This window comes from Fonticula alba, assembly GCF_000388065.1.
Source record: "Fonticula alba strain ATCC 38817 unplaced genomic scaffold supercont2.4, whole genome shotgun sequence".
In the NCBI taxonomy this organism is placed as follows: Eukaryota; order Rotosphaerida; family Fonticulaceae; genus Fonticula; species Fonticula alba.
In genome coordinates this window covers 2,114,341-2,126,840 of record NW_009242974.1, presented here as the reverse complement: position 1 = coordinate 2,126,840, position 12,500 = coordinate 2,114,341, and the positions used below count along the sequence as shown (strand labels likewise).

Sequence of the window (12,500 nt, the reverse complement as noted above, 5' to 3'; positions counted from 1 at the left end):
TTTCATGTTGTTTCCCACCCCCCCCCCCGCTGCTCTCCCCGTTCCCCGCCGGTGTTGGTCCCCGGCACACGGCCCTCCGGGGGGGGGGGGATTGCCATGTTCTTTCCCCCTGCCGGCTTTTATTTGCTAACTCTCGCTCCCTCTCTCCCGCTCTCCCTTTCAACCATCCTCCCCCCCCTTCCTGCTGCATGTGTGCCTGCCCACAGTGGGTGCCCCCGCTCCCACCTTCGCCGGTGCCGAGGATGAGGACATCCCCGAGCTCGTCGACACCAACTTCGAGGAGGTCGCCGAGGAGGCCGAGTAAAGTTCCCTCTCTCTTCTCCTTCAGGCTCTCCGTGCCGCGCCCCTCAATGAACCCCATCTATCTTTGCACACACCTTATACATTCTCCATCCCCCCTCCCCCCCCACATATATATCCCTTGTTCCCTACTTTCTACCCCCACTTGCGATGCGTTTTTTCTGCGGGTATGTCGCCAGGGCTTCTATCCCCGTGAACATGTGTATTGGCGGACTGGGGGGGGGGGGGGGCAACCCGGAGAGAGGAGGCACAGGGGTGCTCTAAAGGGTGATTTTGCTGCATGTGCATGAGGGGTCAGTGTCCGGGGGTGGCCTTTTCTTCTTTTGCGAGGCGCAGCATTGTGTGAGCGTGCGAACGAGGCCACGTACCAGATCTCGGTTTTCGCGGTCCCTGGGTAGAAGATGATGAAAGACCCGTTGAGGGAGAATTGCGGCACATGAACAACGCGCGAGACCGTTGCCTCGGCATCGGCCACCTGGGACGATGCTGCCGTCGCCGGATCCAACACACCGCCAGCCCCGTCATCAACATCCATGCGCAGCCCGCCAGCCGTCGTGCCGTCGGCACCGTTCCGCCGCCGGCTCAACTCGGCCGACTCGGCTTCATGCACGATCTCATCAATGTGTGTCGGGAGTTGGTCCGCCAGGAACACCTTTGGGGAGCGAGGAGCGCGCGTGCGCGCGCGCGCGCGCGTGTGTGTGTGTGTGTCATAGAGAGGGAGAGACGGGGGGAGAGCGGGGGTGGTGGATAGCGAGGCAAATGGAGTGCACATGTTAATGCCAGGGGACGTGCCAGTGTGAGAACAGACTCGCTTGGGGCAGGCAAACCGGATCAAAGGGGGAAGGCGAGGGGAGGTTTGCGCACCGCATCGGGCAGGGGATAGAGCCGGAGAACATGGTCGTACTCCCACAACAGCGCCGGAGGGGCTGGATGGGGCGCCAGATGTGCATTTTCGATGATCGTATGCGCAAGCTGCCATCCGGTAGGAAGAAAGAAAAGGCGAGTCAGAGCACAGGCATGTACCGCTTGTTCTCGCAGAGGCCCAAGTGGCAGGGGCACATAAAGGAAAGAGCATAACGAACATGAGTGCGAATGTCCGACACGGTGGCCAAATTCGGCGGGACAACCAGGGATCGGCGCATCCGCCCGAGCAGGTCGTGCCGGAAGAAGCAAAATTCCTTCGGCCCGAAAAGCAGACGACAGGGGTTGCTCGTGAAGTGCGCATAGCGGATCGCATTCTTGGGCCGATCAGCCGCTGAGATCGCGGCCGCATCTACAGGATGACACCATTGGAAGAGGGTGCCCTCCAGCCACTCCGGAGGGATGGGCTCTGCCGGTAGGATCCCGGTCAAGCCGCCGGATCCACTGGCCGGATGGTCATTTGGTCCGGGGACAAAAATGAATCGACACCGGTTGGCCACCAAGGGAAAGCGAACAATTAGAGCTCCCAGCTCTGCCCACAAGGTCCGACAGTGGTGCAGATCTGGTCATCGGAGGCGGCGTGCGGAGGTGAGCGTGGCGCCAAGATGGCATTCAAAGAAGATACGCCTCTATCGGGCGGAGGAAAGCAGCGGCAGCGGCAACAGTGGCAGCGGCAACAGCAGCCGTCGTGACGGGGGCGATTGTTCGTTCCGTACCCGAGGAGGCACCATGCTGGGTAAAGTCTCCAAACATCAGAAAGGCATCCGGGAGCAGGCCGGCCAAGCTCTGACCAGGATGCGCCGAGAGCCAGTCCTCGGCAGCTGTCTGATACGATCCGAAGAGGCGCTCCAACATGCGCATAACCACCGGGCTGTCGAGTTTGACATCGGACAAGACTACCCAGGCAGCACGTGGGTCGGCCGCCGCCTGTTCGATGTGGGCCTATGGCCACACCACGGGCACACGCGAATGGGCAGTCAAATCCATGTGAGCTACCGATTTTCACCGCCCATGAGACAGACAAAAATGCCCCCCCCCCCTCTTAGGATCGGCGCACATCTTCCCATTGCGTTTCACCAGAGACATCTCCAATCCCACTGACGGACCGGTGATCCATCCCAGTGCTGGAGGTAAAGCCAAGCGAGCGACTGAGCGTAGCTGCCCGGGACTCCGACGGGGGAAAGCCCACGTGTGACACACGGAATGTCGCACCCTCGCTCATGGCATCGGTCATGTCAGAACCCGACGCGAGCTGGCCCTCAAGCAGGGCAAATGTGCCAGCCGAGAAGAGGCCCACATTTGCCACCTGAGCGCAATTAAAGCACGCACACACACGCACGCACGCACGCACGCACGCACGCACGCACATATGCACAAGCACACACGCACACACGCACACAAGAGAGAGGGGTCAGGTACTGATGGTATGGAGGCACATGAAGAGGAGAGGGGCGACGGCAAAAGGCGCTGGAAGAGACACCGACGTACCGCACTCGAGAGGTCCAGGCGAATTGAGCCATACGGGTCCTCAAGTCGCGGGCGTCCATCAGGGCCGCGACTGAGCAAGCCAAAGAGGCACACTGGCGGAGCTTCAGCCGGTCGCCCGGACAGCGAGTCAGTCGTGGCGAGCTACCACAGGCAGGTGAGTAAAATGCACCATCAACTGCAGCATTACCGGCGACCAAGCGTATATGTTGTGTACCTCCATGCCGCCGGCATGGCGGTGCTCCGGACGGAAGAGCGCATGCCGTGCGCAGCGGGCATGCAGCAGATGATACCGCTCCAGAATGGCAGCATTATGGCCATCCGCATGCTTGGAGAAGGGGGACGCCCGAGGGGCACTGGTTGGTGCGGCAGAGGGGAGGAGGGGGGGGGGGGGGGAACAGGGTCAGGCATGTGGCTGATGACGCTTCCAACGAAGGCGCGATGCTGTTTTGCCGCATGAGGAAACATACACGTTCCACACATTGCGTGCTCGGTCCAGCAGCAGGCGTGGCTGCTGTTCGGCTCCTAGCACGCGCAAGAGAGCCACAGTGTCCAATTGGATGGTGAAGGTTGGGGCATCGATTGTCGGGGTCTGGGTCGTCGGCGCCACGGCGGCCGGGGTTTCAGCAGCGATCGTTTGCAGGTCGGCGCCACTGGCGGCGGGGATTGCGGCGGAGGACATTGTGGACTTAGCAGCCTCACCAGCCGCCGAAGCGAGCTTCGTCAGTTGCTGGACAACAAGCTCCAAGGCCGGTCGCGAGATGAGGGACGACCCAGATTCTAGCATGGACGGAAGTCCGGCCACAGTGTTGCGGGTGCGGGGGCGGGCACGGGCGTGTGAGGAAAAAAAGGGGGCCTCCCTGGTGAGCATGTCGCTGAAGGGTGGGCAAAGAAGAAGAAGAAGAAGAAGAAGAAGAAGAAGGAGAAAAAAGCAACCCCGCACCGGAGGCATGTTTGGTGTACGACCGCGCCAGTGTCAGGAGAGCGGTCTCCTGGTCGATGGGAAGCTTATTCCCGCGCGCTGGCCGGGCGGGATCCACAGGGATGGCTTGAAGTACTGACACGAGATAGTCGAAAGCCTCTTGGCTGAGGGTGAGCCCATGCGACCGGGTGAAGGCCGAATAGATCGCACGCCGGTAGGCAGCGATCGGTATGCCAGTCGAGGAGAGCGACATCGGGCGAGGCCACCGAGAGGCCGGAGATGATGGGGAAACGCGAGGAGAGGGAGGAGGAGGAGGATGGGCCTGGCAGAGGATAGCAATCGGAGGGTCGCAGTGGGCGGGAGGCGGGGGAGGTGGAGGGCCGGGAGAGGGGAGGGGGGTGGCGGCTGACAGAGGAAGGGAGATCGGGTGCGGGGACATCCCCGCCCTTGGATGGGGCGTCGGTGGCGTTTTCTCTCAGGCCCGAGGACCGAGAGGAGAGGGGGGGGGACGGATGCACCACGACGAAGTCGATTGCTAACGACAAATTCAAATTAAATCACGCCCATTCCCTCATGATCTGCGCGAGCACTTGTGGACATTAACCGAGATAGGGCGAGACCGGCGGTAGATCGCGTTCTTGTGGCGGATAAAGCGGGACTAAAATAGTTGCCTCTATTGACTGAGCAGCCAACGGGCCGATCCAGGCATCCGGGTGCGGGTTAAGGTCCGTTTTCATCAAGCACAGGGTTGACTCCGCCCGATGATCACCGAGGAGTCCAGGGACCGAAACGGGGTCGCTGTGCCAATGGATCCGAGCTCCCTGGGCCGCCAAGCATGGATCGCTTCTCACGCACCGGCGCGTGTGCTTTTCTGGTCGGCAGACCGAGGTGGGGGAAAAGCGGCGGCGAGAGCAGGGGACGCTCCTTGATGACACGACAAGGTCCCTACCGTCGGTTGCTAACAATTGGCTTCTCTCCCTCATGCGCCTCCTGGGGAGGGAAAGCTGCCGCCGGTCAACATGCCGTGTAGATGGGGCCGAGGCCCTGTGGGGCATGTCAGCCCGACGGGCGGGCCCTTGCCTGGCGGTGTGGTGGGTACGTGTGCGGGGTACCATGCGTTGTCCACCCCCCCCCCCCCGGGGGGGAGGGTGGGGGAGGGGCATGCCCCGGAAAGCGCCCCAACAATGCCACACACGCGCCCAGGGCGCGAGATGGTGTTCCAAACCACGAGTGCCCCTGCTCCATCTTGGTCAACTGCGCACCCATTTCTTCGTCCAGCGGCCGGGGACGTCCGCAGGCGGCCCGGGCGGGCTGAAATAAACACACCCGCCCCCCCGGCTCTGGCCGCCGGTCTTGCACCCCAGAGGCATTCCCCGGTCTACCCCTCGGGAGGGGTGTTCCGAGGGGGCCTCTGGCCGTCCTGCGCCCTGCTGTCGCCGTTTCATCCGATCGAGCCTGGCCATGGGAAAACTATTGCGCCCCAATGGGGGATGCCCACTGGCGATCGGTTTGGAAGCCTCGACGCTGCCTCTACCATGCTCAGGTTCGCCACCCGAGAGGGGGGGGGGGGGCACAGGCCCCCTCCTTCGTGGCGGTGCCCTTCTTTTTTCTGCTCCTGCAACCCTCCCTGGGCCTGAAAGGGAAGCCTGTCTGTTCCCGGACGGCTCCCCGGGACGACTGCCTGGCGCTCGAGTCCGGGCGGTGGGCGATCTCGCCGTTTGTGAGTCCGACGGCCCCGGGGGGTGGGGGGGAGGGACGGGCGTGTGGCACCCCTGGTATCGACATCTCACCAAGCACATTCCCCTGTTCTCCAGCTGGTTGCCGAATCCCGGCTACAACGAGGTGGCCGTGGGTCGTGATGAAGCCCCCCCCCCCGGCCCGCCGCCGCTTCGACCCGCATTGACGGTCTCTTGGTTGTGTGACCACCGTGGGGCTCGAAAGACCAACAGCGCCTTGGCAGGCATGTTCTCCGCACCCATATGCTGGCGCTCTGGCCCCTGCCTTGAGTTCGTCACTGTCCCTGTGGCGCGCGGTGGTTGTGCGCTGGAGGTCACACAGCAAACCTTGCTATCGGCGCCCCCGACGCTCCAGGGGTAGGATGCCGGGAGAGATCTCCTGCCCCCTGCGGCCCCCACCCCTCTCGACTCGTGGTCCTATTTGGTGTGTGTGTGCGTGCGCGCGCGTGCGCGCGTGCGCGAATCCCGCGGTGTGGCGCACCGTACCCACAGACTCACGTCGACAAAGGATGCATCCCGGAGTGTCGACTTGATCCGGAGGGGTGCTCTTGAGCACTGGGCATGTGCGCCGACTCTTCGAGAGTAGCATGCCTCTATTCATGGTCAAAGAGGGTATCTTCTGCAAGTGTGTGTGTGTGTGTGTGTGTGTGTGTGTGTGTGTGTGTGTGCGTGTGTGTGAGTGTGTGAATGCGTCTCGGAGGGCGGTAATGGGAGGAAGGCTATTTATATCCCACCAGCCAGCCACGCCGGGTGCCTTTGGGTGCCCGGCCGTCCATCGTCCTTCTGCGTTCCGCGCTCTCCCCCCCCCCAACCCGTGTAGGGCTTCCCTGTCCCCCCCCAACCCGCCCCCCTCCTCCTTTCCAATCATGACCATGTTCGGGTATTCTCGTTCTTCGGGTGCTGCCAGTGCCGGCAGCTCGCAGTCCTCCTGCGGGGAGGACTCCGGCAAATTGACACCGATACCCAGGCCGGCCTGGTCTGTGGCTGGGCTCGGCAAGACCCCCGCCAGGTCGGACACTCCCGCGCGTAGGGGCGCGGATGTCGCCGTGGCTGGCGTCAACGACAATGTCGTCGACATCCTCCCCCCGGCGATCGACACCGCCGCCATCGGTGTTGGTTCTTCCACCCCTCCCCTCGCCGCTGCCGGCGATGCCGCCACCATCTCCGGTGTTGTCACCGTTCCCGCCGCACGCGATTGCGCTTACCCGACGCCATCGCCGGCCGGACCCGGTGCCGACACCAACGGTGCCAGCTCGCCCCCGTCCGACCTGCCGAGGCCCTCTTGCCCGGCTCCGCCACAGATCAGGCCGGCTAACCAAACCGGTATCTCCCCCCCTCGCATCGCTGCCGTTACCCCGCTGGTAATTGACAGCCTTGCCTCCGATGGCTGTGTTCGTCCGACGACCGCCCTCTCCCTTCCCCCCTTTGTTGAGGACTATCTCCAGCCGATCCGGCAAAGCACCCCGGCTCAGTTGGAGGTGCTCAGTCTGCGGCAGATTGCCTGCGGTCAGGCATGCCTGCCGGAAGCATCTGCCACCCTCATTCGTGAGGCTTGCCCGGATCCGGCGACCGCGCGCGGCCCGGCCGCGGCCCTGGCCTTCGCCACGGTCGTGCACCAATTCCTGGCCATCCCGGCCTTTAGCTCGGCCCCCGACGAGCTGGAGCCCGTGGTGCACTGGCATGAGGCCCTCCTCGATGCGGCCAGCACCCCCGACCACCCCCCTCCGGACAGTGGCCCCACTTCTCCCTGCGACTCTGATGTGGACTTCGACCTCATCGTCATGGTGGACCGCCTTTCCGGTGTGCCGGTGGCTCTTTCGGCGGCGGAATTCTATCCCCGGTCGTCGGCCCTGCTGCTGACGTACCTGGTGGTGGCTCCCGACCGCCGGGGCCTGGGCCTCTCTCGGCCCCTCTCCATGGCCTGCATCGAGTTCGGTGACATGCGTGCGCGTCAGCGCGGCCTCGGCCCCCAGGCCAAGATCGCCCTGCTGGAGACCCGCGGCCATGATGATTCGGAATCCGACGCCACGAAAAGCCGCGCCGCGGCGGCTCTCTCCCGCCTGGGCTTCCGTGCGGTTGTCGGTCTGAAGTACGTCCAGCCGGCCCTCGAGGAGGCTGGCTGCTTGGATGGCCGCTGCTATAACATGCTCCTCTGTGTGCACGAGCGCCACATCGTTTCCGACGAGGCGTCAGCTCCCGCCCCGACCGTCGATGCCATGGCCCTGTCTTCCTGGCTGGCCGAGTATTATTCGACTCTCGGTGTGGCTCCGGATGATGAAGACCTCACGGATCAGCTCAACTGCCTGCGGTCCTGTTCCAATGGCCGCGCCCCGGTGACCGCTGTCTTCTGAGTGCCTGCATGTCCCTTGGGGCGCGATGCCAAGAGAGCGAGGGAGAGACAGAGAGAGGGAGAGAGAGAGAAAGCGGTGGTCCTTTGCCCCCGTAAGAGGGAGCCCCTGCGCCCACGGGTGTTCTTTCTCTGCCTCCTCCCTTGCATTTTCTGTGTCCCAGGGAGGAGGAAAGAGCCAGGTCTCCCCGACGGGTGTGTGTGGGGCTTCTCTCTCTCTCTCTCTCTCTCTCTCTCTCTCTCTCTCCCGCTCGCCCGATGATGGTGCTGGTAGTGCCGTCAGGGAGTTCCTCTCGGCTTCGATGCGTGCCCCCCCCGCTCCTCGTGTCCCCACCTCACTCGCTCTCATGCCTGTCCGTCAAATCATCTTCCCGACCGGCGTCTTTCTCGTCGTCCCAGGTTCACCACTTTCCACATATGCTTCCCGCTTATTTCTTGCTCCTCCGAAGAAGATCCGATGAATTTGCAACCTTGTTTGTGAAATAAAGACACGCCGTGCACTGAGTTTACATGAGGGGCGAGTGTAGACAAATCAAGAGGCCAAAAGGGATCCAGGGGATGGGGAGAGAACAAAAAAAAGCCACCGCCAAGAGGCAGATACCACTCGGCAAAAATGGGCTGTGCGAGACCAACAAGCAGGTTGACAAGCAGGCAGTAGTGGGGCGGGGGCGGGGGGGGGGTGCCTCTTTCCACACAAGCGGAAGGGTGGTGTCACGACGACGAGGAGCAGGGAGCAACAAGGACATGTTTGGTTCGGAGGGGGAAGCCATGAAGGAGGGGAGATACAAGGACGGGGCGTGAAGGCACAAGGGGGGGTCTATATGGGTGGTACGCGCACGAATGCGCACACACACACACGCACAGTGCGAGGGCGAGGAGGGCGGCGATGGACCTCCTCCTCCCTCCCTCCCTGGCACTCTACGAATCAGCCGCATGGCACTCCGGATGGTATGCATGCCAGTCGAGCGACCGAATAAAGGCCGCCAGATCGGTGCCCATCGGGTCCATGCTCGGAAGTGACGGCGATGGTGATGGTGATGGCTGCGGTCGAATCGCGGGCAGGCCCGAACCCAGCGGTCCTGGTGGGAGGCCCTCCCCAGCATCGCCAAGTTCCCCGGCCCCAGCTTCCAAGCCGAGGGCCACCGATCCCGGGATCCCGAGGTCGGCCAGCCAGGAATCCGACCCGACGTCCAGATTGGCAGACGGCACATTGAAGGCACTCCCGGCTGCTGCCGTGATGGTGGATGCAGATTCAGCACCCGAGTCGGGCGACTCGGCCGAGCCTGGCCCTGGCAGGGCCCCACCAGACCACAGGATATCATGCTCTGTGCCGACCGGTCCGCCACCGGCAGAAGAGGACTCTCCTCCCCCGTCGGCGGTGAAGTCGTCCAGAAGCCGACCAAGGGGATTGCTCATGCCCAGGCGCATGATTGGCCCAAGTGGACCACCCGTCGCCGTGTCCACGGACAGATGTCGCCGGCAGCGCACGCAATCGGCATTGAGTAGATCCGCGTGGCTGGCAAACCAGGACTTTTTCGAGGCCCCGCATGGGTGTCAGAGCATGGGAGGGGAAAGCGAGTAGCGCACGTGGTTGTGATCAGAGGAATGGCAGGGACATGGGGGTCCCTTCCGGCCTCGGTGAAGTGAGGTCGAGGACAACGCACCAGCAACGCGGCCAAGCCCTGCCAGAAGGGCATGCGCAAGGTCCGATTCAGGAGAAGACGTGCATATGTCGAAATGCGCTCCAGGGTCCTCTGGTGGCTGACCAGGTCCGATACGGCACCCACCGACAAATGCGGATACCGGCCCCAGCCGCCATAGCACGGGCCAAGAGCGCCCTGCAGTCCCGGCTGCCCGGTGGTGGGAAAGGTTGATCCGTACGTTGACCCCTCCTCCGGGCTGAGGACCGTGGCATGGACAATGCCCAGTGCCAGATCGGCATCTGGGATTTGTCCACCGCGGGCACTTGGCCCGGTGACCATGCCATTGGCGTGGAGGACCGCCTGCCAGGTTCGCCGCGCGGAATCCGGCCGCAAAGACACCACCATCGAGAGGCCGCCCACTCCGCGATCAAGAGTCAACTCTACGCGCAGGCGAATGTGGCGAATGTGTGCCGGGGTGATGCGCCGAGCGGAGAGCCCTGGCCGGCCGGCTTTCTGAATGGCCGTCACACAGGCATCGAGCAGGCGATCAAATCGACGGGCCGTGTCCGCCGGCGAGAGGACCATTGGCAGGGCCACATTCAGGCCAGGGGCCGTCCGATCCCGAGGCGAGAAGTGACGGCGCGTCTGCCGGGCCAGCGAGGCGGCCGCCACCTGGGCCACGCCCTGTGTGACTTTCTGTTCATTCAACTCGGCCAGGGCATCCACGAAGAGGTGTGGCTGGATGCCGGCAAGTTCCACGGGACTGGAGGCAGGGTTGAAGGGGATCAGTCAAGCATCGATGGAGGAGTGTGCCAGGGGTCGTTCACCGGATCGGTAGTGACGTACGCCGTGATGGCCGGGGCTTTCAGGATACCGGAGGCTGTGGAAAGAGAAGCCGACCAGAGACGCAGGGATGGCAGCAGGGCGCGCAGTTAGCATGTGCGCATGCGATGGTCGGGGAAATGCGGCAAAAGGGAAAGGAACCTTCGATTTTCAGCGAGTCTCGGAGGAGAACGTTCACGCGGCTCGGGTCCAAGCGTTTGGCATGCACTTCGATCTCATCCAGCCAGGTATCTGCAGGGAGGGCAAGGGAGAGAGAGGGAGAGGGAAAAGGAGAGAGAGAGGAATGTGTGTGGGTGCATGTGTGAGTGAGTGGGGAGAAGGGGGCTGCGGCAGATGGGAAAGCAAAATGAGCCGGGCAGAGGTCGGAGATCAAGCTTGCCAGGGCTCGTGGGAATGCAAGTCATGTGGAAAAAAAAGAAGACAGGACGAGAGGGGGACAAGAAAATGGATGGGCCACGAACCGCGATCTTCCTGGGGAGGGTCGTTCGGTGTGAAGAGTTCCCCATCATTGAGGCCTGTGGCCGGCCGTGGCTTCAGTCGGGGCGGTTCCATGAGCTTGGTCACCAGGGAAACCATGGACGAGCGCAATGAGTGTGCCTGGGGGAGCAATATTGGCAGCCGGAGGGGATGTCCGTGGATGTGTGTTTGGGTGTCAGAAAGGCAGGGGGAGGGGGGTGCTGTTGAGTGGGCAACTTAAGCTTCTATCATCCACCATACAGAGGAGAGAGAGAGAGAGAGAGGCTCGACGCACTTCATGGTAAAGATTATCCACCTGACCAAGGAATCCGTCGATCTGCTCCAACGAGAAGGAGGTTTGAGGCTGGGGCAGGGAAATGATAGGCGGGGCATTGGCAGGTCGGGCACCCGGCGGGCCGGCAGCCACGGCCGGCGAGGTTACCCGCGCTGGCGCCTCGGTTTTGGTCACCGCCGTGGGGGCCGGCTCATCTGAGGCAGTGGGCGATGAGGGAACAGCACTGGATGTGGCGGAGGACGAAGAGGAGACGGCGCCCGAAGTGGAGGCGGAGGCGGAGGCGGAGGAGGAGCCGGTGGACGAGAGTGCCGGCGAGGGGGCCACCAAAGAAGGAGCCGGGCTCGGAGACTGGCTCTTTGAACGCCGCCCGGCCGTTTGGGCACGAGCGGTGGCCGCTTTGGCGGCGGGTCTTGGCCTGGGTGCAGGGGCCTTGGCATTCTTGGCACCAGCCGCGGGACGCGGTTTGGCGGCTGCCTTGCCGGTGGGAGCTGGTGAGGGCTCCGAAGTGGGGTCCGAGGAGAAGTCCTGCGACTCCGAGGAGGGGGCCGTGGCCTTCGGCTTGGCCGGGGCCCGGGGCTTGGTAGCCGCGCCTGTAGCTGCCTTGGCATTTTTGGCCGCCGGGCCCACGCTCGACCCATCGGCCGGGGTGGCACGTTTCCTGGAGGCGGCTGTTCCGCCGGTCGACCGGCTGGCCTTACTGGCGGCCGGTTTGGCAGCCGTGCCAGCTGCCGAGGCATCCGTTGTGGAAGCCCCGGCCGGCGGGGGCGTGGCCTTGCTTGCGGCGGAGGCGGCCTTGGGCCGACTGGCCTTTGTGGCCTTGGCGGCACCGCCAGTGGCCGTGGCTTTGCCGGCGCGCGCGGCGGCGGCCGGCTTGGTAGCCGACACCTTGGAGCCGACGCCGGTAGCCGCTGCTCCCTCAGAGGGGGCAGGCTCCGCCGGGCGGCCGGAGCCAATGGATCGCGGTGCGGTGGCCGGGGATGCCCCGGCAGCGGGGGTGGCGCGCACGCGCTTCGCCTGCGGCGGAGCCATGCTCTAGGGCTGTGCTTTGGGTCTCCGTTATCCGTGGAGGCACGAGGGGCGGAGAGATGCGGGGGCGGGGGGGGGGGGGGGGGGGGGGGGGGGGGGAGGAGGGGGCGCCAGTGCGCCTCTCAGAGGGAGGGAAGGCCCAGAGAGAAGGGGCTGAAAGGGGCGTGTGGCTGGAGGGCGATGAGGGGGGAGGAGGAGCAAGGCGGTCGAAGAAAGGTCGAAGGAGGACGGAGGAAAGGGAGGAGGTGGGCTTGTGTGGGGAAGTGGGTGGCTAAGCTGCCTTTCCAGCCTTCGGAAAGGTGCCGCGTGAATCCCCTCTCCCAGCAGTGGGCGGCAAAGCGTGGGGGCCAAAGGTCCGACGTTTCGGAGCTGGGGCCGTGACCACCGTGCGCGGGCCACTTCCAAAGATCCCCCCCGCCTTTCGTCCGGGTGTGTACGTTTCCGCCGCACGATATCTATCTATTTTTCGCCCTCCCTCTGCCTATTGCTATTATTCTGGCTCTCTCAACGTCGCTCCCCCCCGCCC

The 12,500-nt window shown here is 63.9% G+C and overlaps 4 protein-coding genes across 4 annotated transcripts in view; 2 read left to right on the top strand and 2 right to left on the bottom strand.

The window, feature by feature from the left end:
* Positions 1–431, top strand: part of H696_03003 (hypothetical protein) — a 1,550-nt gene extending 1,119 nt beyond the window's left edge. Inside the window, exon 4 of the mRNA XM_009496889.1 lies at positions 207–431. Within this exon, the coding sequence (XP_009495164.1) occupies positions 207–304 (98 nt within the window). The 3' untranslated portion in view covers positions 305–431. The remainder of the gene's footprint in view (positions 1–206) is intronic.
* A 90-nt stretch (positions 432–521) lies between these two features.
* H696_03002 (hypothetical protein) lies at positions 522–4,005 on the bottom strand. The gene is made up of 10 exons (XM_009496888.1): positions 3,650–4,005; positions 3,177–3,486; positions 2,924–3,062; positions 2,710–2,850; positions 2,279–2,527; positions 1,938–2,163; positions 1,383–1,783; positions 1,165–1,272; positions 669–952; positions 522–576 (listed from the first exon to the last, which is right to left on the bottom strand). Exons 1-10 carry the CDS (start codon positions 3,879–3,881, stop codon positions 561–563), a joined length of 2,106 nt encoding a protein of 701 aa, XP_009495163.1. The 5' UTR covers positions 3,882–4,005; the 3' UTR covers positions 522–560.
* Positions 4,006–6,230: 2,225 nt separating this feature from the next.
* On the top strand, positions 6,231–7,715 carry H696_03001 (hypothetical protein; the record flags this gene model as incomplete). The annotated part of the gene is made up of 1 exon (XM_009496887.1): positions 6,231–7,715. One exon carries the CDS (start codon positions 6,231–6,233, stop codon positions 7,713–7,715), a length of 1,485 nt encoding a protein of 494 aa, XP_009495162.1.
* A 703-nt stretch (positions 7,716–8,418) lies between these two features.
* On the bottom strand, positions 8,419–11,977 carry H696_03000 (hypothetical protein; the record flags this gene model as incomplete). Its single annotated transcript, XM_009496886.1, has 6 exons — positions 8,419–9,241; positions 9,376–10,117; positions 10,201–10,234; positions 10,339–10,428; positions 10,659–10,794; positions 10,949–11,977. 6 exons carry the CDS (start codon positions 11,975–11,977, stop codon positions 8,630–8,632), a joined length of 2,643 nt encoding a protein of 880 aa, XP_009495161.1. The 3' UTR covers positions 8,419–8,629.
* Between the last annotated feature and the right edge of the window lie 523 nt (positions 11,978–12,500).